This window comes from Suncus etruscus, chromosome 14 (assembly GCF_024139225.1).
Source record: "Suncus etruscus isolate mSunEtr1 chromosome 14, mSunEtr1.pri.cur, whole genome shotgun sequence".
Classification (NCBI taxonomy): Eukaryota; Metazoa; Chordata; class Mammalia; order Eulipotyphla; family Soricidae; genus Suncus; species Suncus etruscus.
In genome coordinates, this window is record NC_064861.1 from 32193776 (window position 1) to 32214535 (window position 20760).

Consider the following 20760-nt stretch of genomic DNA (forward strand, 5'->3'; position numbering starts at 1 on the left):
ACACTGCCTGTCACTCACATCCTACACAGCAGGGTTGGCCCAAGGCAGCCTCTGTGGGCCTGAGGAAAACTCCAGAGAGGGGCCGGAGAGATACTATGGAGGTAAGGAATTTGCCTTGCATGCAGAAGGTCAGTGGTTCGAATCCCGGCATCCTATATGGTCCCCTGAGCCTGCCAGGGGTGATTTCTGAGTGTAGAGCCAGGAGTAACCCCTGAGCGCTGCCAGGTGTGACCCAAAAACCAAAAAGAAAGAAAGAAAGAAAGAAAGAAGGAAGGAAGGAAGGAAGGAAGGAAGGAAGGAAGGAAGGAAGGAAGGAAGGAAGGAAGGAAGGAAGGAAGGAAGGAAGGAAGGAAGGAAGGAAGGAAGGAAGGAAGGAAGGAAGAAAGAAAGAAAGAAAGAAAGAAAGAAAGAAAGAAAGAAAGAAAGAAAGAAAGAAAGAAAGAAAGAAAGAAAGAAAGAAAGAAAGAAAGAAAGAAAGAAAGAAAGAAAAAGAAAACTCCAGAGAAGCAAAGCCCCACCTGCCACAGAGTCCTATCCATCCCAACTCACTTAGATCCCTGAGCACTGACCCTGCCAGGAGGGCTGCCTTGTACCCCTCTGTTGAGAGATACCCTGTACCCCTCTCCTGAGAGAAGTCCTCTACCATCTTCTGAGAAAAGCTCCTGCACCCCTCTCCTGAGAGATACCCCCATCTACTTCTACTGAGAGGCACTCCTGTCCCCCTCCCATGAGATCTGAGCAAGCAAATTTCCCACTCTGCTTCCTTCTCAGTGCTCTGGGTGTTCAGAAAAGAAACCATGGGACTGGAGAGATAGCATGAAGGTGGGGCATTTGCCTTGCATGCAGAAGGACAATGGTTCGAATTCCGGCATCCCATATGGTCCCCCGAGCCTGCCAGGAGCGATTTCTGAGCATAGAGCCAGGAGTGACCCCTGAGCTGCCGGGTGTGATCCAAAAACCAAAAAAGAAAAAAAGAATAAAGAAAAAAGAAACCATACCCCCTTTCACAGAAAAGGAATCTGCAAAAAAACAATTCTAGGTCTCAGGCCTCTGTGCCACCCCAGAGGACTGGAAGCAGGTGCTCTGAGAGAAGCACAAAGGCTTATTGGCTGGAATATGTGACAGGGGGAAACATTTTTCTTTTGTGTTCTTTAAAATATAATTTTTAAAAACCTGTAGTCAACTGTGTATATTTTAAATGACTTGAAAACACTGCTTTTTTGTTATTGGTGGTGGTGGTAGTTTTTCTTTCACCAAATCTCCATGTTTGGGACTTTCAATAATTGACAGAGTACAGTGATAAAAGCAAAAAAAAAAGTCCCCTTAGAAGAAAGCATTTGTGATGGTGTTTGGAGGCTGTGTTAAAAGGTTTGCTTCCTTCACCACCACTATGCCTAAATGGTGTAAAATCAGAAACAAATACTTCGAATGAAGCATATGCTCTCAGCCAGTTCTTCTTTGGAAGTGAGTTATTAAAAAAAGCCCAAGAAAATGATTTAGGAGCTCATGACTCATTTGATTTTTATTGTCTTCATAGGAACCAGTCATGAATCCATTGTGAAAAAGATGAGAGGCGTTTGATTAGCACAGAGCGCTGTTTGCAATGCCATAGACTCGTGGTTGTAGCTTCTGCATTAAAATAATCTCATTAAATGCTCGGGTACATTTTGTTTTAAAATCTGGGAAAGCACTGAGTGCAGCACTCAGAGGCATTGGCCACTCCTCTTTGGATGGTATTTAAACCCCTGGTTCACAGGCACTGCTAGTTCTCTTGAGCTTTGGAAGAACTCAAACCATGAGATGTGGCCTTGAGCACTCTATAAGGCAGGGCTGGGCCTGTGGAATGTGGAGGGGGCTGTGGCTCCAGGCCACTCTAATGGCCTTTGCTTTTCAGTGGCCTCCTCACAGTCTTCACTGCCCTGGCTCCAAAGCTTCCCTTAGGATCCAATATCAGTTCTGGTACCTGCTTCAGCTTCCAGTCCCAGAACCTCAAGTCACAGGTCAGAATCTGCCAACCCAGTTTTTCCTCTGCTATCCCAGACCAGGGAGCTCACAGACCTGTTTGGGGATCTTCTCCCAAAACACCAGTAAATATCCTCATAATATCCTCTGGATCAGCAGGTCTAAGAGAAGTTCTTAGAAAGGGGTGACTTGTTCAAGGAGCGGCACATGCTTAAACCGTGGGGTTTTGTAGCTTTTGCCTAATCTTCCTGCAAAACGTTGGTGCCTATTTATACTCTGACCCACAGTAGATAAAGAGTTTTCAACGCCAGAGCAGGAGAAAATTCCTGATCACAAGCCTTCTTGGTCCCTGAAATGAGCCGTGAAAGGAAATTTAATCGCGTCCTCCCCAGAGTGTTTTAAAGATTGCAGGGATGCCAAGCAATATTCAGATGTGAGTGTGGGCCAGGCTGCAGGAGAGACCTTCCAGGGAGACCATCTATAGGCCCAGGGAGTGAGGATCCAGGCTCCCAGTGGAAAGTGCTTATAGTATATGGGTACCCAAAGACTCAAGAGACATAGGAATGAGATTATCCTGGAGAAGCAGGGGGCAGAGATCATCCCAGCCTCTTCCTCTTGTATTAGGTCTTCACCAAGGTTTGTGTGCATGTTTACCCTTAGAATTTCACCCAGGATTTTCAATTAAGGCAAACAAGAATTTGCTATGAATTACTAAGAAAAATGCTAGCAGGAATGTTTGAGGAGTGTCAGGAATGGGACGTTGCAGGTTTGGCCTTGACTGTGTGCCTACCAGGCCTAACTGCCTCAAGGTCTCTGTATGCCAAGACCCCAACAGACATCACTTGAAATTCTGGGGAGTATCTTATGTGGAGCATGAGAATAGGGCCCCTGCTCAGCACCCACATTGCTGGATTAGAGTCCTAGAGTCTGGCATTTGGAGCTAGTTATAAAGATACAACCTTGGAGCAATAGTACAATGAATAAGGTACTTGCTTTGCATTGGGCCAACCAGAGTTTGATCACCATCATCTCATATAATCCCAGAAGCAACACCAGGAGTGATTCTTGAGTGCAGAGCTGGAAGTAAACCCTGAGTATCATCACTAGGTTTGACTCCAAAACAAAAGCATCAGCATGTGTGTGGTGAGTTTCCTCTCTCCCCACCCACAGCTTCTGATTCAGTGATTTGCTAGAAGGACTCATAGAGCCAACTCAGTGCTCGGATCGTTGGGGTCACATTAAAGGAAACACAATAAAAGTCACTACCCAAAATAGGGCTGGATAGACAGTACAGGAGTTAGGCTCTTGCCTTGCTTGTGACCTGGCCCTAGTTCAATTCTCAGCAGTGATATGCCCTCCCCCAAACACTAGTATGCTGGGGGAATAAAGGCAGGTGGAGGGGGACATTCACACACAAGCTCTTCCTGAGGGGGTGTCTCCCTCCCTTTTCCAGGGAGAAGGCAGAATTTCAGTGCCCTACCCCCTGTGTGCAGTGCCTTCACTCATGCCTGTAGCAATTCAGCCCCTGAAGAGATTGACTGATGGTGGGATGGAGAATGAGGCCTTTTTCTTCCAGCTCGGAACACGCGTCTGCCACCCTGTCTAGCCCACGGTTCTCAGGAGAAATGGCGGGTAAACAGCTCGCAGACAGTCAGGCTCGTGGAAATATTCGCTTTATTCGGAGGACAAAACTGAAGTCCAAAGACTCAGCTTCAGTTCCAGCCAGCAAAAGCCCCCGCCTTCCACAGACCCTTGCTCTTATACCCCAGAGTCAGGTACCACCCAATGGTGGGATCAGATACCAACCAATGGTGGAAGCAGAATCAGGTCCTACCCTAGGGTGGGGGCAGAATGCCAGGTCACACCCTAGGGTAGGGCACAATCACCTAATCAGTTTAGGGTGAGCAACATAGTAATCCCCCAAAATATTTACATACACAACAATGCCCATCTCCCCTCCTTCTCTGTCTTCCCAGGTCACCCCACCCCAGCTGAGTTAAAGAGGCTCCTGAAATCTGGAAGTCAGTGTTCCCCCCTCTTTTTTTTTTAGTAGGTTTATAGATAGGGCCACACCAGTGGTGCTCAGGGATTATTCCTGGCTCTGTACTCTGGGATTATTCTTGGCAGAACTCAGGGGACTTTCTGGGGTGATGGGGATCAAACCTTCCCTGCTGTACTATTTTTATAGCCATGGTGTTTTCTCTTAAAACTTAAATACAAATCAGCCTAGAGGAACTCAAACACTGGAGTCTCATTGTCTCCTGTTAGAGGTGGTATATGTGTTAGTTCTCCTGCATGGTCAGGACTATGAGCTATGTGCACAGAGCATTCCCTTCTGGGGAGCCCAGGCCTAGGTACCCACAAGTCATTGGAGCTCTGTCCATCTATCACTGGCTGGACCCAGCATGCAACACCTCAAGGAGGCAGAATTTACAGTGTTCAGAGCCCCCTTCACAGGTCACACCATTAGAGGTAGCCAGAGTCGAGGAGAAGGGACAGTCCAAAGCCTTGAGGTCATTTTTTTAGTAGTTGAGAGCAGACCTCAGTCTCTCCCTCTCTCCCTTCCTTTCTCTCTCTGCCTCTCTCTCCATTTCTCTCTCCTTCTCTCTCTCTCCTTTTCTCTCTCTTCCTCTCTTCTTATCCTTCTCCCATTGCCTCTTCATTGTCCTTTTCTTCAGGACTCTACAAGAAACCACAGATTCAGCTACTATGCCCCATTCATTTGAATAAACCGAGCCCCATGATGCTTCAGGTCCCACTTACAGGAGCTCTTCAGAGCCCAGAGAGGAGGCACCCAGACCCCATGGCCTTCAAGCATAGAGGAGGCTGACCATTTAGGCAACCCCAGTAGACCAGTGCCCACTTGTTCCTGGTAACCAGGAGCATTCCCCCCCTTGGCCTCTCATCTCCTAGCCTCTGGCTCCTAGGCCCTGGATGGGGCAGTAGGATTGGCCCATGCCAAATCCCTCACCCTGAAAGTCCCTATTAACAGCAGCCTCCATCCTGCCTCATGCTTAAATTGTGGGGTCTAAGTGACTTTGCTGTGGACTCACTACACGGGTAGGAGGGAGGCTTCTCCGTGAGGACTCTGAGCAGGACAGGCTCTGTGGATATTCATAAGATCATAGCTGTGGCCCCAGCAGTGGGGGAGGAAGTGAGCAAGGGTGGTACAGTGGGGGTACAGGCAGGAACAGGGGTGGCCCTGTGTTGGCAGGGGCATAAGCACATATGTGTTTGCTGTGTGTGCCATGAAATGGCATGTGCTCCTGTTTAAAACTTCTTTGTGTGTGTGTGTGTGTGCTTCTTCCTGAGCCCAGACCATAGCCATGGGGTGGAGTCTACAGTTGAGTAGGTGGGCTGTATATTAGTGTCATTCTAGGGACCAAAATTATATCCCATGCTTCCCAAAGAGCATCAGGGGTGCTTCAGAGAGGGAAATTCTGAATCAATGTTTCTATACTGAGCTTTAACCTGCACCATTGACTACATCATTAGCCTCAATCCCTCCATCAGGTGCTTCCCATGTGGGACATTTAATGACAGTCTTCAGCATTGACAACTTAGTTTCACGTTACTCAAACCTGACTCATAGGCATCACTATGACAACACCCTGTTGCTTCTCTGCTCAGATATTACTTAACGCTCTAGTCTCGCTTAATTACTTTATTAAGGGCCAGTACTTAGAAAATAGCTTCTTAAAAGGTGAAATCCATGTCTTTAAGTAAAATTGTCTCTTTCCCAAAGATGGATGGGCAGACTGCATAAAGAATGGTCTAATCTGGCATCTGTTTATTTCTCAGAGGAACCTTGATTTTGCTAATACATTTCTATGCATCAGAACAAAAAGAAAGCCATCCATAAAAAGACAATTACAGAGATGCAATCAAGCATTGATAGCAGTACTCAGACACATTGCTGAAAACATTCCAGAGAGGAAAGATTGCAGGTTTAGTTTTCTGCAGCTTCTTATAAATCAATTTTTAAAGTAATTTCCTTACATCCAATGAGGTAAATTTGATTTCTGTAGCCAGTATTCATGTTCCAGAAAACAATATGCACTTTGTTCTATAATTATACGATGCCTTTTGTTTTAGCCCAGAGACATTATTTTATTTATTACAGAGTCAGGTTCTCCCCGGAATGCAAGTGAAGGGCTGGGAATGAGTGAGTTACTCAATGTGGAACCTCAGCTCAGGTCCGTGGTAAGCGGCTGCCTCCCCTCAGAGCACTGAGGAAGACAGACGGAGGGGGAGAAAGCTTTGCTCAATATCAGTGAACAGCTACATTTTTCCATTACTATCTGGTACCCAGCGTCTCCTGTTCATCTCCATATGCCCAAAGAGAGGGTAGACACACAGGGCACCCATTTCTGCCTTCCCCTCAACTGTGATATTTTGACCCTCTGTGATAGCTACTTGGGGACAATGATCATGCATGTTCATGCAAGTGGAGACATCTTCAGGATCAGCTATGTGAGTTGGATGGGCGGAAGACAGGAGGGGAACTGGTCAATCACACCCAGAGAATAGGACACAGCACAGAGGCTGCAGAACTGAGTGTGGAACTCAGCTATGATCCTGGGGCTATTACATGCCCAACCCCACTGCGTGGCTGACTCTGCTGCACCCAGAAAGTCACAGCCTCCCATGCCTTGGCCACACTACAGCCAGGATCCCCTCAGTCTGACATGCTTCCTGAGTCCCCCATGTGCATAAGAGCAGTGGGGTGCAGGCTCTGGAAGGTGGTAAGACAGGTCACAGCTAAGGTCCTAGTCAGCATCATCAGTTTGCCCTTCTAGATGGTCAACAGGGAACTCTACAAGGAAACAGGGTGAAGGGCTCCCAAAAGAAGTCCTGCACCCCACCTCTCTGCCCTCTTCTAAGAGCCATTCCATCCCAAGATGTCAGGTGGGAATTTCTCACCACACTAAGTGTCATGGAAAATGACTTAATCTGGAGCCCTTCACCTGAGAACAGGCCACTGACTTCCCTAAAGGTTCAGCTCTGAGACTATATGACTAGGACACTGGACTGCAGCTGGATTTTCATTATTGAAGCTGCCAGCTGGAAAGTTATGGGGCTTCTTTATGTAGAATAATTTCCCAGAGTTCCAGTAGTCTTCTTCAGTTTGGAGTCCACCCAGAGCAAGCCAAGAGATTTTTCCCTTGGCTGCCTACATGCACCTTTCCACCTCCACATATTCCCCAGGTTGTCCTGCACCCCTCTCTGAGGACAGAGAAGAGGAAGGAAGGGACAGAAATGGAGGAAAATGCTGGGCCCTGAGCTATGAGCAAGACCCAGAGGCATCAGTGCTGGGCCGGGAGGGTGGACAGGAACAAGGGCCCCAGTTGCTTCCAGGACACTCCTTGACACATAATAGCAGTCAGGGGATAAAGCGATAGCAAGCAGATAGGGCATTTACATTGCATGTAGTCAACCTGAGTTCAATCTCTGGCACCCCATGTGGTCTTCTGAGCCTGTCAGGAGTGATTCCTGAGCACAGAGCCAGGAGTAACCCTTGAGCAGTTGTGGCCCAATAAACAAACAAAAGAAATAGCAGTCAGTGGCACCCAACACACACACACACACACACACACACACACACACACACACACACGCCATACTCCCCCTTGGTCAGGTACCAGGTATTCATGTGCCTTCGCCTGTCAGATCACCCTGGGGGGGTGGGGTGGCCAAGCAGGGCAGAGGAACCAAAATCTGGAGAATCGGAGGTGTTAGGTCAGTAACAGAATTCAAGCTGAACCCCAAGTCTCAGCACTCTGGCTCTGGGGTTCCCCATCACACCCAGGAGTGACTTTTCTCCCCAGTACCTTTTCTCCCCACTGATCTACTACCTCCCTAAAGCTGTACCTCCACAGGGGGGTATGTAATCAGCTGATTCCATTCTCCACCTTCTGTGAAGGGTTATTGGGCAATTCAGCTGGGCGAACAGACTAGTAACGTCCGGGGTGGATTTTATGCCTAACACACTGGTCACTACACCTCCACAATAGATCCTACAGGGGCTCCAGGGGAAAGCCAGATTCTCTGAAATCCCAGTCCACCCTGATCGAATTCTAGATTGTCCACTTCTTTTTGTTTGCCCTGTGCTCCTCTGAGTTCTCTTTCTCTTCTCTTGGCCTCTCCACAAACTGCTCATTATGATCATGTTTGGCAAACTCTAGCGTACAGGCCAGATCCTGCCCAACACCTATTTATTTTCTTTTTAACAAGTTGCCATTGGAGCATGGTGACACCCTACATCACTGCATCATGGACATGGTTTTCATGCTGCAAGGCAGATTTGGGAAGTCAGCAGAGGCTTATAGCCCAGGAGAGATTTGTTCTCAGGCTCTTTAAGTAAAAGAGGCCCCCACACAATCCTCTCCAGCACCACTAACAAAACTTCTAGAGCAGGGGGGCTTTGGAGAAGCAAGGGGAGCCAAGTGAACCCAACTTTAGAAACAGAGGGAGAGCATGCTAAGGGGGCATTTGAGCTGCCTCTTCCCAGAGAAAAGGCTGCCAGGGAGACTCATGGAAGCAGAGAGACACTGCTGCCCTGATCCCCCACCACATAGTCACACAGGTGGAAGAGCCTGCCCAGTGGACTTTCACCCACCCGGCCCATTCGGCCGAGTGCCAACCTCACTGTCCCCTCACCCATGCAGGACTTCGGAGAGGACGCCTCCCTCTATATCACCAAGGTGACCACCGTCCACATGGGCAACTATACCTGCCACGCCTCCGGCCACGAGGAGCTGTTCCAGACCCACGTCCTGCAGGTGAATGGTTAGTAAATGGCTCCATGCATGTTGTCCCCTCCAAGCGTCCCCAAATACTAGCCTGTCTTCTTAAATGTCCGACCTCGGTCATCTGCTTCTTAGGAGCTTTGGGGGGCATTAGGAGTGGGGAGACAGACCAGCTCCTCATCCCTGTGCCTCCCATGAACTGAATCCTGGTGCCACAGTGGTGACCTGAGCTCCCTGTGATGGTAAAGGGATGCCTGCTTCCCTGCAAGCAGAGGCGTGATCCCTTGTGGGCATAACTGGCTCATTTCTTTCCCCAAGGAGCTCATGGAGCCGGCCAATTCTCAGCTTAGCCAAATGATACTTGGGTTGGGAGGTTTTCTGGAATTCCCACTCCACTTTATACTCATTTAGGTGAGGCCTGGAGAGGATGAGCCACTTCTGGTAACACCAACAATCACAGCCACCAGATGCACAGACACCCCCTTTAATCAGCTCCATGCTGCCAGTCCCAGGGGTGCTTCCTATCCATGCAGTGTAACTCCCAATGCCCGAGTAAGGACTTGCCAGAGTCATACCCTGGTAGGTGTCCTTCTAGCTGCAAGACTCCTGCCCGCATGCAGATAGGCTGGGACCACCCACCCTTGGTATCCCAGTGCAATGAGAAGCTTCTGCCATAGGATGGGGGACACAAAAAATAGGATGACAGTAGCGAGTCAGTCCCCACCCCTCCAGCTGATGGTGTTCAGGGCTTCTCCTCCCAGATAGCCTTCAAGGAGTCAGTGGTTTCCTTTCTGCGATGTGGGGTTTCTGGTAAGGAACTGTTTAAGAACACCTGGGTGAGCTGGCCTGGCATCTTCGGTATGTGGTTAGAATTTTCCATCCCTGCTTGTCTTGGCTGGGGTTTATCACAGTCCCTCTTGTGCTGGGCTACTTAATCCTTTGCAGTTTCATATGTATATGTGTCAGCTTGATTCCAGGCCTAATCAAAGGTGAAGTTTACCAAAAAAAAAAAAAATTCAGGATTTCCTGATAACTCAACCCAGCTGGAGTTCAGGTACAGTCACAGGCAGGGCCTATACAGTGTCTGTAGGAACAAAATGGCCTTACTTTTTAAAACCAGCATATGGCAGGTCAGAGAGATAGCACAACAAGCAGGGCACTTGCATTACATGCAGAAGACCCATATTTGATCCCTAGCACCCCATATGGTCCCTGAACCTACCAGAAGTGATCCCTGATCACCAACAGATGAGGCCCAAAACAAAACAAAAAAGTGGCATGTAGATCTAGCCTCTGGATGGAGACTTGTGGGTGTGCAGGGGAGTAGAGTGGGACCTCAATCTTTGTGGTACAAGTAAGTGTTGCCTCATAAATTGGCTCTGAAGATTGCTCCAGAGTCTTCAGAAGAGCTTGAAAAAAGGGGCACATCAAGTGGTCTTCTCAGATGCCTCCTATCAGTTTTTCCCGTAGGGCTCACCACCCCCTACTTCACCAGAACTTCTGGGGAGTAGAGGGTGAGCCCTGAGAAGGAATGGTTAGCCACATATCTAGAATTGGAGCCTCATGGTGGAGCCTGGGCTCTAGTCTCACCCTGGATGCCTCATGCTCACCCCTGGCATCCCATTCCACATGTGGGGGACATTAGCCTTAGTACTGAGACAGACCCAACCTCATGCTGTTCCCTTCTAGCCATAATAACCTCCCACATGCTGCATTTGGATGCACTAACCGGCTCCCTCTGGGGATTTCCAGACTAAAATAACGCCTCTTACCCACCCCCAAGGCCATGTCAATGAACTGGGAAGCAGAATGAAGATTTTTCTAAAAGTTCAGGTCTGTGTTGAAATTCTGGGGAAAGAAATGTTATAGCAGAGTATGAGGGTACTTTTGTGAGAACAGAGTGATAGTGACAGTCCAGTACACCCAGAGCCTCTGCCCCTTCCCTGGGTCCTGAGAAGGAAGGGGCTCAGAAATTTGAAGAACAGCAGATGTGAGCTGGCCAACGCATCTCTAGTCACTACTGGGGAATCCCAACTCAAGGCATTGGCAGCAGGTGGTTGTTGAACTTATAGCACATGACAGATGGGAGAATGGGAGCCTGTCACTTGGTTCTGCCCTGAGACCTGTGGTGTCAGGATCTGCAGGCCTGGTGAAACTCTGATGACGATGGGTGCTTTTTACCAAAGGAAAAAAAATGGATGTCCATTTACCCAAAGCAGGTGGGCTACATGTGACTCCTAGTGTCATCCCACTACAGTCAAGGGCTCCGTGGGTCATTGTGTAGAGACCCTGAGGCTGCTGTGGTCCCTACCAGGAGGTGGAATACACCTGGAAAGGGGGCTGAGAAAAGTTGAGCTGTGGGCCCTGGGGCAGGAGACCCATGGTGCCCCTGGTCTGTGGTTGACCCAGAAGTGGGGCCTCAGGCACATGTACAGAAATGGGGTCTTGTCCTGATCCCTCCACAGCTTCTCTAAGGGCTCCAGGGAGACAGCAGGTATAGAAGGGTTTCACACATGATCTGTGGGCCCTGAGATGAATCTGCCTCTCCTAGAGCAGTGGCTGGGTTATGGCTATTTCACCCTGGACACAGCATAAACATGAAGCAGCAGCACCTGTGAGCTGAGCATGGCCAAATAGCAGATAGACATGGGCTCGTTTCTATTGATGCCACATCCTGGAGAGAGCCTCAGGCAAGGAAGTGCCTATGACATAGGAATGGTACTCTGGTCTCCTCCCCATCGAAAGCCTGATAAGATGAGATGTGGGAGATATCCTGGCACACAGATAACATGTGAAGTCCACAGTAAAACGCACACAGAGTTGTCTCAGGTTGGTGGACACACATGCTCAGAGCCTGTCACATGAGAACATCAGCACCTGAACTCATGAAGACATCTCCCTGGGAATAAAGCTAAGTGCTTTATTATTTATTTGTAAATGGAGATGTCCTACTCTCTGCTCCCCTACAGGCCAGCCCCAATCTTCTATTCAGGCTCCATCCACCCAAGAGCTGTTAGTGTAACTTCCCAGGAATGGGAACAAACTCCAAAATGACTCATAACTTTACGAAAACTTCCCCAAGGCACAAGAATTTCCTGCCTCTTCACAGTCCAAGCCAGTAGTGAGTTATTCCCTCACCATCACATACATGCACTAGCCCAAAAATAGCCAGTGTCTTCCAGATCTCTGTTTCTCCATTGTGATTTCAGAATCACACTGGCTATGCCTCTTTCTTGGGATGATGTATGCCCTTGGAAATGATGGCTGTTTCCCAAAGGGACCGGATCCTTGACGATGCAATCCAAAAGTTCTCACTGGATAATTGTTTTGCCAATTTAAGAGAAAGCAAATATGAATTTTAAAGAACTTCAGAAGCTCTTTAATGTTTGGATTTGTGCAAAAGAAGAGAAAACAGACAAAGACCTAGGAGGTGTCAGCCTTACGGGGAAGGAATCTACATTCTCAGACTCACAAAGAAAATATGGAACTTTTTCTGGCAGAGACCCTGAGCAATGGAGTCTTTGGTGACTTCCTGCCAGGATTCTTGCCAAGCCCTCTCTTTCCTGCCAAAAAAAAAAAAAAAAAAAAGCTTAATTCAGGGCTCCAGGTATGGAACAACCCACCACTTTAGCCCCAGCTTCCCTGTGGCCCAGATCCCTGCTCACTGCACTCCATCTGCCAGCTTCCAGGGGTTTCACCACCATCTGTGTGGAAATCACAGCTATAGTGACTGAAGGAGCAAATGTACACAGACACCCAGGGTCCAAGTTTGGGACTAAAAGAAGAGATTTGGCCTCAACACCAGGTCATGATGTCTCAAAGAGAAGGTGGCATTTAAGGTCTAGGGATGAGGTGTGGTCACTGAGTCCAATAGTGCAGTTAGAGGAAATCTAGGGCCATACAGGAAGCAAGAGCTCGAGACAAGAAGCCAGGGAACTGAGGGGCCTAAGGGCTGAGCAGGAGGGGACCTGGTCAGGTAGGAGGAGAGGGAAAGTGAGGACAGTGTGGGTGACTGTGACTGGAGAAGAGATGAGCACACCTAGCAGGGGCTCCCTGTGGCCTGGAGAGGTGGTCAAGAAGAGCATAGACATCTTCCAAGTGCTTCCAGGGGACACTGAGGAATGATGGGGACAATAAATTGGGGAGATATTTGTTGTCTTGTAGGATGAAGGAGAAGTGTCCTGTGGGCAGATAGCACAGACTCATGGGGAGGGGAATGTGCTTCAGAAGAGCAGGGCTGGAGCATGAGAAGGGGATGGTGTGAGACAAGGTGCTTTTTGGAGAAGAGGAGGAGCATGGCCAGACAATGCCAGTGGGGATCCAGAGGACCCTTCTCCTATTGTCCAGCCCAGGACAGGAGAGAAAAGGGAGGTGGGAAGGAAAGAGACCTTGCTTCAGAAATGGCAGGAAAGAGCCAAAGAGCTGGCTCAAAGGGCTCCACACCTGCTTGGTGAGCGTATACCCAGGGTCCATCCCCAGCTCTACAAAGTCTCCTAAGCACAGAGCCTGGAGTAGCCCCATGCACCCCTGGGCCTGCCTGCTCAGCAAAAATAATAATAATTAATAATAATAATAATAATAATAATAATAATAATAAGAATAAGAAGAAGAAGAAGAAGAAGAAGAAGAAGAAGAAGAAGAAGAAGAAGAAGAAGAAGAAGAAGAAGAAGAAGAAGAAGAAGAAGATGCAAGAAAAACATTGTCAGTCACTTTCTATTTGAGAAGGTAAAGAAACTTTCATGGAAGTCTAAGGAAATGGGACACAGCTGGTGGCAGACTGTAGGGAGGTGGGGAGATACCTGGGCTCTTGTGGAGCTGCTGTGACCCTGCATGCTCTCTGACAGTGCTTGGGATAGAATCTGGGACCACAGGGCTGAGGCACATGCTCAGCCATGGATCTGCCTCCCTACCCCGGGCCCATATACCACAGCTCCCTTTGGCTGATGCTCCTCTCTCTGGCCTACCCAAGACCTTGAGTTCTGAGGGGACAGACAGGCCCATCTTCAACTTTGCTCTGCCCAGAATGTTTAACCCTTGCCTGGTTCTTTTGGGGGGGGGTTTGGGCCACACCTGGTGACGCTCAGGGGTTACTCCTGGCTATGCACTCAGAAGTTGCTCCTGGCTTGGGGGATCATATGGGACATCGGGGGATCGAACCGCAGTCCATCCTAGGCTAGTGCTGGCAAGACAGACACCTTACCTCTAGCACCACCACGCCGGCCCCCCATGCCTGGTTCTTTTTTTTTTTTTTTTCTTTTTTGGTTTTTGGGCCACACCCGGTAATGCTCAGGGGTTACTCCTGGCTATGCGCTCAGAAGTCACTCCTGGCTTGGGGGACCAGATGGGACGCCGGGGGATTGAACCGTGGTCCGTCCTAGGCTAGCGCTGGCAAGGCAGACACCTTACCTCTAGCGCCACCACACCGGCCCCTTGCCTGGTTCTTAATGGATACTGATCCAGTGGTCCTCAAACTATGGCCCACGGGCCACATATTGTATTTGTATCTGTTTTGTTTCTTCATTGCAAAATAAGATATATGCAGTGTGCATAAGAATTCGTTCATAAGTTTTGCTTTTACTATAGTCTGACCCTCCAATGGTCTGAGGGACAGTGAACTGGCCCCCTGTTTAAAAAGTTTGAGGACCCCTGCGTGACAGTGACAGTGCTGGCTGGAACCAGTTCTGACATCAGCCTAGGTGGCTTCTCGCCCAGCCCCACCAGATTTGGTGTTTCGGCCCTTTGCCATCCTACACATGATAAAAAAAAAAACATGCCACACTACTCTTGTTTCCAAGAATGTCCTGTTCTTTGTGGGAGGTAGTTCCTTTGGGGTCACACCTCCACAATGCTCAAGGCTTACTCTTGGCTCTCTGCTCAACAAGCACTTCTGGCAGTGCTCAGGGAGCCATCGCAATGCCAGAAATTATCTAAAGTCTGAAGTGTTCAAAGCAAGCACTGTACTATCTCTTAAGAGATAGTAACTTAAGTCTTAACCCCTGTACTATCTCTCTAGTCTGATGTGTTGTTGTTGTTGTTTGGCCACACCCAGCAATGATCAGGGGTAATTCCTGGCAGGAATTACTCCTGGAAGTACTCAGGAATCATATGGAATGCTGGTAATCAAACTTGGGTCAGCCACATGCAAGGCAAGCACCCTACCAACTGTGCTATTTTCTTCCCTCTCTCCCCCTTCTCCTGTTCTTGCACATGTTTTCCTTTGAGACAAACTGTTAAATTACTGTGATCCCACTGATTCATTTTAGTTGAAATTATATTACATATAATTTGTAGCCTTTTGCTTCTTCAAAGTGGTAAGTATTCTTATTCAAAAAAAATCTATGTATCTCTAACCAATCATTTTCTGTCCTGAACGAAATTTCTGCAGTTTTCTCTTTGTGTGTGTGTGTGTGTGTGTGTGTGTGTGTGTGTGTGTGTGTCTGTGTGTGTCTGTGTTTTGTTTTTTGTTTTGGACCACACCAGTGGCGCTCAGGGGTTACTCCTGGCTATGCACTCAGAAATCACTCAGGAGACCATATGGGATGCCGGGGATCAAACTCAGGTCTGTCCTGGGCCGGCTGCAGGCAAAGCAAATGCCCTACCGCTGTGCTATCACTCCAGCCCCTCTGCAGTTTTCTCATTTAGGTTCACGTATTCTTTTTCTGGTCACCACTGGTCTATGAATCCACTGTTGCTATGTGTTTATAGGTGCTGGCCTTCCCTCAACAAGCCCATGACATTTTGTCTGCAGCATAAACAGGTCAAATGTCACTGTCCCTTCCTCAACATACTGCCTCTCCCTGATTTCAGGGATAGCAGTATCAGCATATTAGTGAGAGCCTATGCTGACCTGCACTTTAGTGCTGTTCTTTCTCCTCATAGAGAGCATCTTCGTGGCAGAAAGAAATTACTCTCTGTTCCACTTTTATTGAGTCCCCCACAAATACCAAGAAAGAGATTTTAGATATTTTTTATCCAAAATCTCTTTCAGCTTCTACAAAGAGAAATCAAATGACTTTTTTCTTTTTAACCACCTTTGACTTTGTCTGTGATTAATGATAGATTTTCTCATTATTGACCATTGAAACATATTTTTTCTGATAAAATGGTTATTTTATCAGAGGTTTTTGTTTGTTTTGGGGGAGGGGTCATACCTGGCAATGCTCAGGAATTACTCCTGGCTCTGAACTCAGGAATTACTCCTGACAGTGCTTGGGAAAATATTTGGGGTTACAGAAATCAAACAGGTTGGTCACATGCTCAAATGCTTTACCTGCTACATTATCACTCCAGCTCCCATTCTGGCAAAACATTTAACAGAAGCTCTGCCCACATGCCAAAAAAAAATTTTTTTTTTGGTTTTTGGGCCACACCTGTTTGACGTTCAGGAGTTACTCCTGGCTATGCGCTCAGAAATCGCCCCTGGCTTGGGGGGACCATATGGGACGCCAGGGGATCGAACCGCGGTCGGTCCTACGCTAGCGCTTGCAAGGCCAAAATTTTAGTGCAGAATACAGTATTGTGGCTCTGGACATTATTCTATCATTAAATCTTTAGAAACTCATCTTGCATTACTGACAAGTAGAATTTTAAAACTCTAAGTTTTTAATTGAGATAACATTGGTTTATCACATTGTAAATGTCTGTATGCATTAGGGGCACGGTATCAATATATCACAATCATCACCAGAATGCTAGTCTCTACCACCACAGCCCATTTCTTCTATTGGTGACTAAATACCTCAACTCTATATTCAGAATCCAAATATTTGTTTTTAACTGGATAGTATCTATTTTTTCTTTGCTTATGCACCATATATAAGAGAAATCATTTAGTGTTTGTCTTTCTCTTTCTGACTTTGCTTAGCATGATGCCTTCTAGTTCTATTCATGTTGTTTCCAATGGCAAGATAACATTCTTTCTCATAGCTGAGTAGTGTTCTGTTGTGTATACATACATACTACATTTTCTTTTTTTGAGGGAATAAGGGAAAGTTAGGCCACACCCACTTGTGCTCAGGGCTTACTCCTGACTCTCCATGCATATTCACTCCTGGCAGCACTTGGGAGATCCTATATAGTGCCAGAAATTGAACCAAGTTTGGCTTCATACAAGCCAAATGCCTCACTTCCTGTACTATGCCTCATCTTTTTTCTCCACTAATTATTGAGTTGAGCCCTGACTTTTTTTTTTTAGATTGCAATATCTAAATATCACTACAATGAACATAGGTATGCATATATCTCTTTAAGTTTGTGCTCTTGTGTTTTGTGGATAGAAATCTAGGAACAGATGTAGTTCCATTTTTAATTTTTTCAGAAACTTCCATAATATTTCTCATATAAATAGAACCAGCTTACATTTTTATCAACAGTAAATAAGGATTATTTTCCTCCACATCTCCACCACCATTGTTTTTATCTTTTTTATTTCGATCATTCTCTCAGGTTTGAGAAAATATTTTATGGTAATTTTTATTTTATTTTCCTAATAATCTCTGATGGTGAGCAAATTTTCATATGCCTATTAACCATCTGTATGTCTTCTCTGGGAGAGTGTCCATTCAACATGTATACTCTCTGTTGAACAAATTGTTTTGTACTAGAGTTTTATCATTTCTTCATGTAGTATCTTGGTTATTAGCCCTTTGTCATTTGTATGGCATGCAAATAATTTCTCTCATTTAGCAGAATGTCTTTTTGTTTTAGTAATTTGGGGCAATGGATAATTTTTTAGTTCTTATGTAGTCATTATTTTCATTTTGTTTTCCAGTTGAATTGAATCATCAAAGGTACTGAAGCCAATACCATACACTATTTGCCTGTGTCTTCTTATATGTATTTTATGGAATTGGGTCTATCATCTTATTCCATCTTGAGTTCATTTATATGCTTGATACTAGGTAGTAGATCCAGTTTCATTCTCTTTCCATGTATGTGGCCATCTAGTTCTCCTAATCTAATTTGCTGAAGAGAGCTGTTCTTTTATTACTTTATATGCTTGGTGCCTTTGCTTCAAATTAATATCACATATATCTAAGAATTTATTCTGAGCTCTCAATTCTATTCAAAATGAGTATGGTTTAGTATCACACTGTTTTGACTACTGTAGTTTTGTAGGATATTTTGTAGTATATTTTATATCTACTTGATGTTGTTGTATTGTTATTGTTTTAATGTTCAGGGTCTAATTTCTATGAGTAGGATTCCCAAATACTTTGTTAAATAATAGTGTTGAGAGTAGTCATCCTAGTCTTGTTCTTGATATTAAAGAAAGCACTTTTCGGTTTTTCTAATTAAATATTTTAGGGCCAGGGATGCAGCTCATTGGTAGCGCACATACCTCATGTGCATAAGTCCTTGAGTTCAATCCCTGGCACACACACACACACACAAATTTAATTTAATACCAAAAAACTAGTTTAATATGATATTAACTGTATTAATGTTGTGTATGGCCCTTTCTATGTTGAGATATGTTTCTTCTATCTCCACTTTTGAAAATTTTTATTATAAGCAGATATTAATCTTGTTGGATGCTTTCTCTGTATCTATAAATATAATCTTATGGTTTTTATTATTTATTTTAATTTTTAATAATAATTTCTTTATTTAAGCAAATGTTACAAAAATGTTCATAGCTGGATTTCAGTCATTGAATGAACACCAGCCTTCATCAGTGTAACTTCTTTATTCCACCACCAATGTTCCGCCATTTTCCTACTCCTATTCCCCCACCTGGCTTCAGAACTGGGATTCTATTTCTCTATGTATATAATTGTCATGATAGTTGTTAGTGTAGTTCTTTTTCTTTTTTGTTTTATTTTGGTTTTGGTTTGGGGGCCACAATAACCCAGTGACACTCATGGGTTATTCCTGGCTATGCACTCGGATATCACTCCTGGCTTGGGGGACCATATGGGATGCTGGAGGATCAAACCACAGTCCGTCCTAGGTCAGCCACTTGCAAGGCAATCGCCCTACCAATGCGCCACTGCTCCAGCCCCAGTGTAGTTATTTTTCTAACTGCACTTACCATTCTTTATGGTAAGCTTTATATCATGGGCTGGTCGTCCTTCCAGCCCTCATCTCTATTGCCTCTGGGTATAGTACCGTGCTATTTTTAGTTTTTCTTAAATCCCACAAATGAGTCAGACTATTCTGAATCGATCACTCTCCTTCTAACTCATTTCATTCAGCATGATAGTCTCCATGTCCATTCATATATAGGAAAATTTCATGCCTTCATTTTTCCTGGAAGCTGCATAGTATTTCATTGTGTAGGTGTACCACAGTTTCTTTAGCCACTTGTTTGTTATCAGGTATCTGGATTGTTTCCAGATTCTGGTATTGTAACTAGCCCTGCAGTGAACATGGGCATACAAAGGGCATTTCTGTATTGTGTTTTTGTGTTCCTAAGGTATATCCCTAGAAGTGGCATTGCTGGATCATATGAAATTTCAATTTCCAGGTTTTTGAGGAATATCCATATTGTTTTCCAGAAAGGTTGGACTAGACAAAATTCCCACCAGCAGTGAATGAGAGTTTCTCACCACATCCACACCAGCACAGGTTGCTCTTTTTCTTTGTGACATGTGCCAGTCTCTGTGGCATGAAATATTTCATAGTTGTTTTGATTTGCATCTCCCTGATTATTTAGTGATGTGGAGCATTTTTTCATGTGCCTCTTGGCCATCTGTATTTCTTCTTTGAGGAAATGTTTGTTCATTTATTTTTGTCATTTTATGATGGGGTTAGGTTATTTTTTTCTTAAGTTCTGTCAATACCTTGTATATCTTAGATATTAGCCCCTTATCTGATGGGTATTGGGTGAATAGTCTTCCATGGGTGACCTTTGTACCCTAATTGCTGTTTCCTTTGAAGTGCATAAACTTCTCAGTTTAATATAGTTCCATTTGTTTGTCTCTGCTTCCACTTGTTTGGACAGTGGTGTTCCTTCCTTGAAGATGCCTTTAGCTTCAATGCCATGGAGTGTTTTGCCTATGTTTTCTTCTATATGCCTTATAGTTTCAGGTCTGATATCAAGGTATTTCATCTATTTTTATTTGATCTTTGTATATGGTGTTAGATATAGGGCTAAGTTTGCTTTATTTTTTTGTTTTGTTTTGTTTTGGGGTCATACCCAGCAGTGCTCAGGAATTACTCTTGGCTCTACACTCAGAAATCACTCCTGGTAGGCACAGGGGACCATATGGGATGCCAGGATTAGAACCACTGTCCTTCTGTGTGTAAGGCAAACGCCCTACCGCTATGCTATCTCTCCAACTCCTGAGTTTGATTTATTGTATGTAGCTGACCAGTTGTCCCAACACCACTTGTTTAAGAGGCTTTCCTTGCCCCTTTATCAAAGATTAATTTATTCTATGTCTGGAGAGCTTTCTCTAAAAACTCAAGTCTATTCCATTGATTTGTGAGTCAGTCATTATTCCAATACTGTGCTGTTTTAATGAGTATTGCTTTGCAGTTCAATTTAAAGTTCAGAAAAATGATGCCTCTTATCTTCTTTTTCCTAAGGGTTGCTTTATCTATTTGTGGGCATTTATTGTTCCAAATGAATTTGATGAGTGTTTGATCCACTTCTTTTAAGCATATCATAGGTATCCTTAGAGGGATTGATTTAATTCTGTATAATGCTTTGAGGAGTATTGCCAATTTAATGCCATTAATTCTCCCAATCCATGAACTGGGAATATTTCTCCATTTCCTTGTGACCACTTTTGTTTCATTTTTATAGTTTTCTTTGTATAAGTCTTTCACCTCTTTAGTTAAGTTAAATTCAAGGTACTTGATTTTTTTGAGGTATAGTTGTGAATGGGGTTGCTTTGAACTGTCTTTTTCTTTTTCATTAGTTGTATATAAAACCACCAAATAGATTTTTGAATATTAATTTTGTAGCCTGCCACAATGATATGTAAATTTATTGTTTCTAGGAGCTTTTGACAGTCTTTAGGATTTTCTAAATATAGTATCATGTCATCTGCAAACAGTCATAGTTTGCCTTCTTCCTTTCCTATCTGGAATATATCTTGGT

The 20760-nt window shown here is 45.2% G+C and overlaps 1 protein-coding gene across 1 annotated transcript in view; it reads left to right on the top strand.

The window, feature by feature from the left end:
• Window positions 1-20760, top strand: part of FSTL4 (follistatin like 4) — a 336185-nt gene that overhangs the window by 281416 nt on the left and 34009 nt on the right. The window contains exon 8 of the mRNA XM_049786821.1: window positions 8631-8751. Within this exon, the coding sequence (XP_049642778.1) occupies window positions 8631-8751 (121 nt within the window). The remainder of the gene's footprint in view (window positions 1-8630; window positions 8752-20760) is intronic.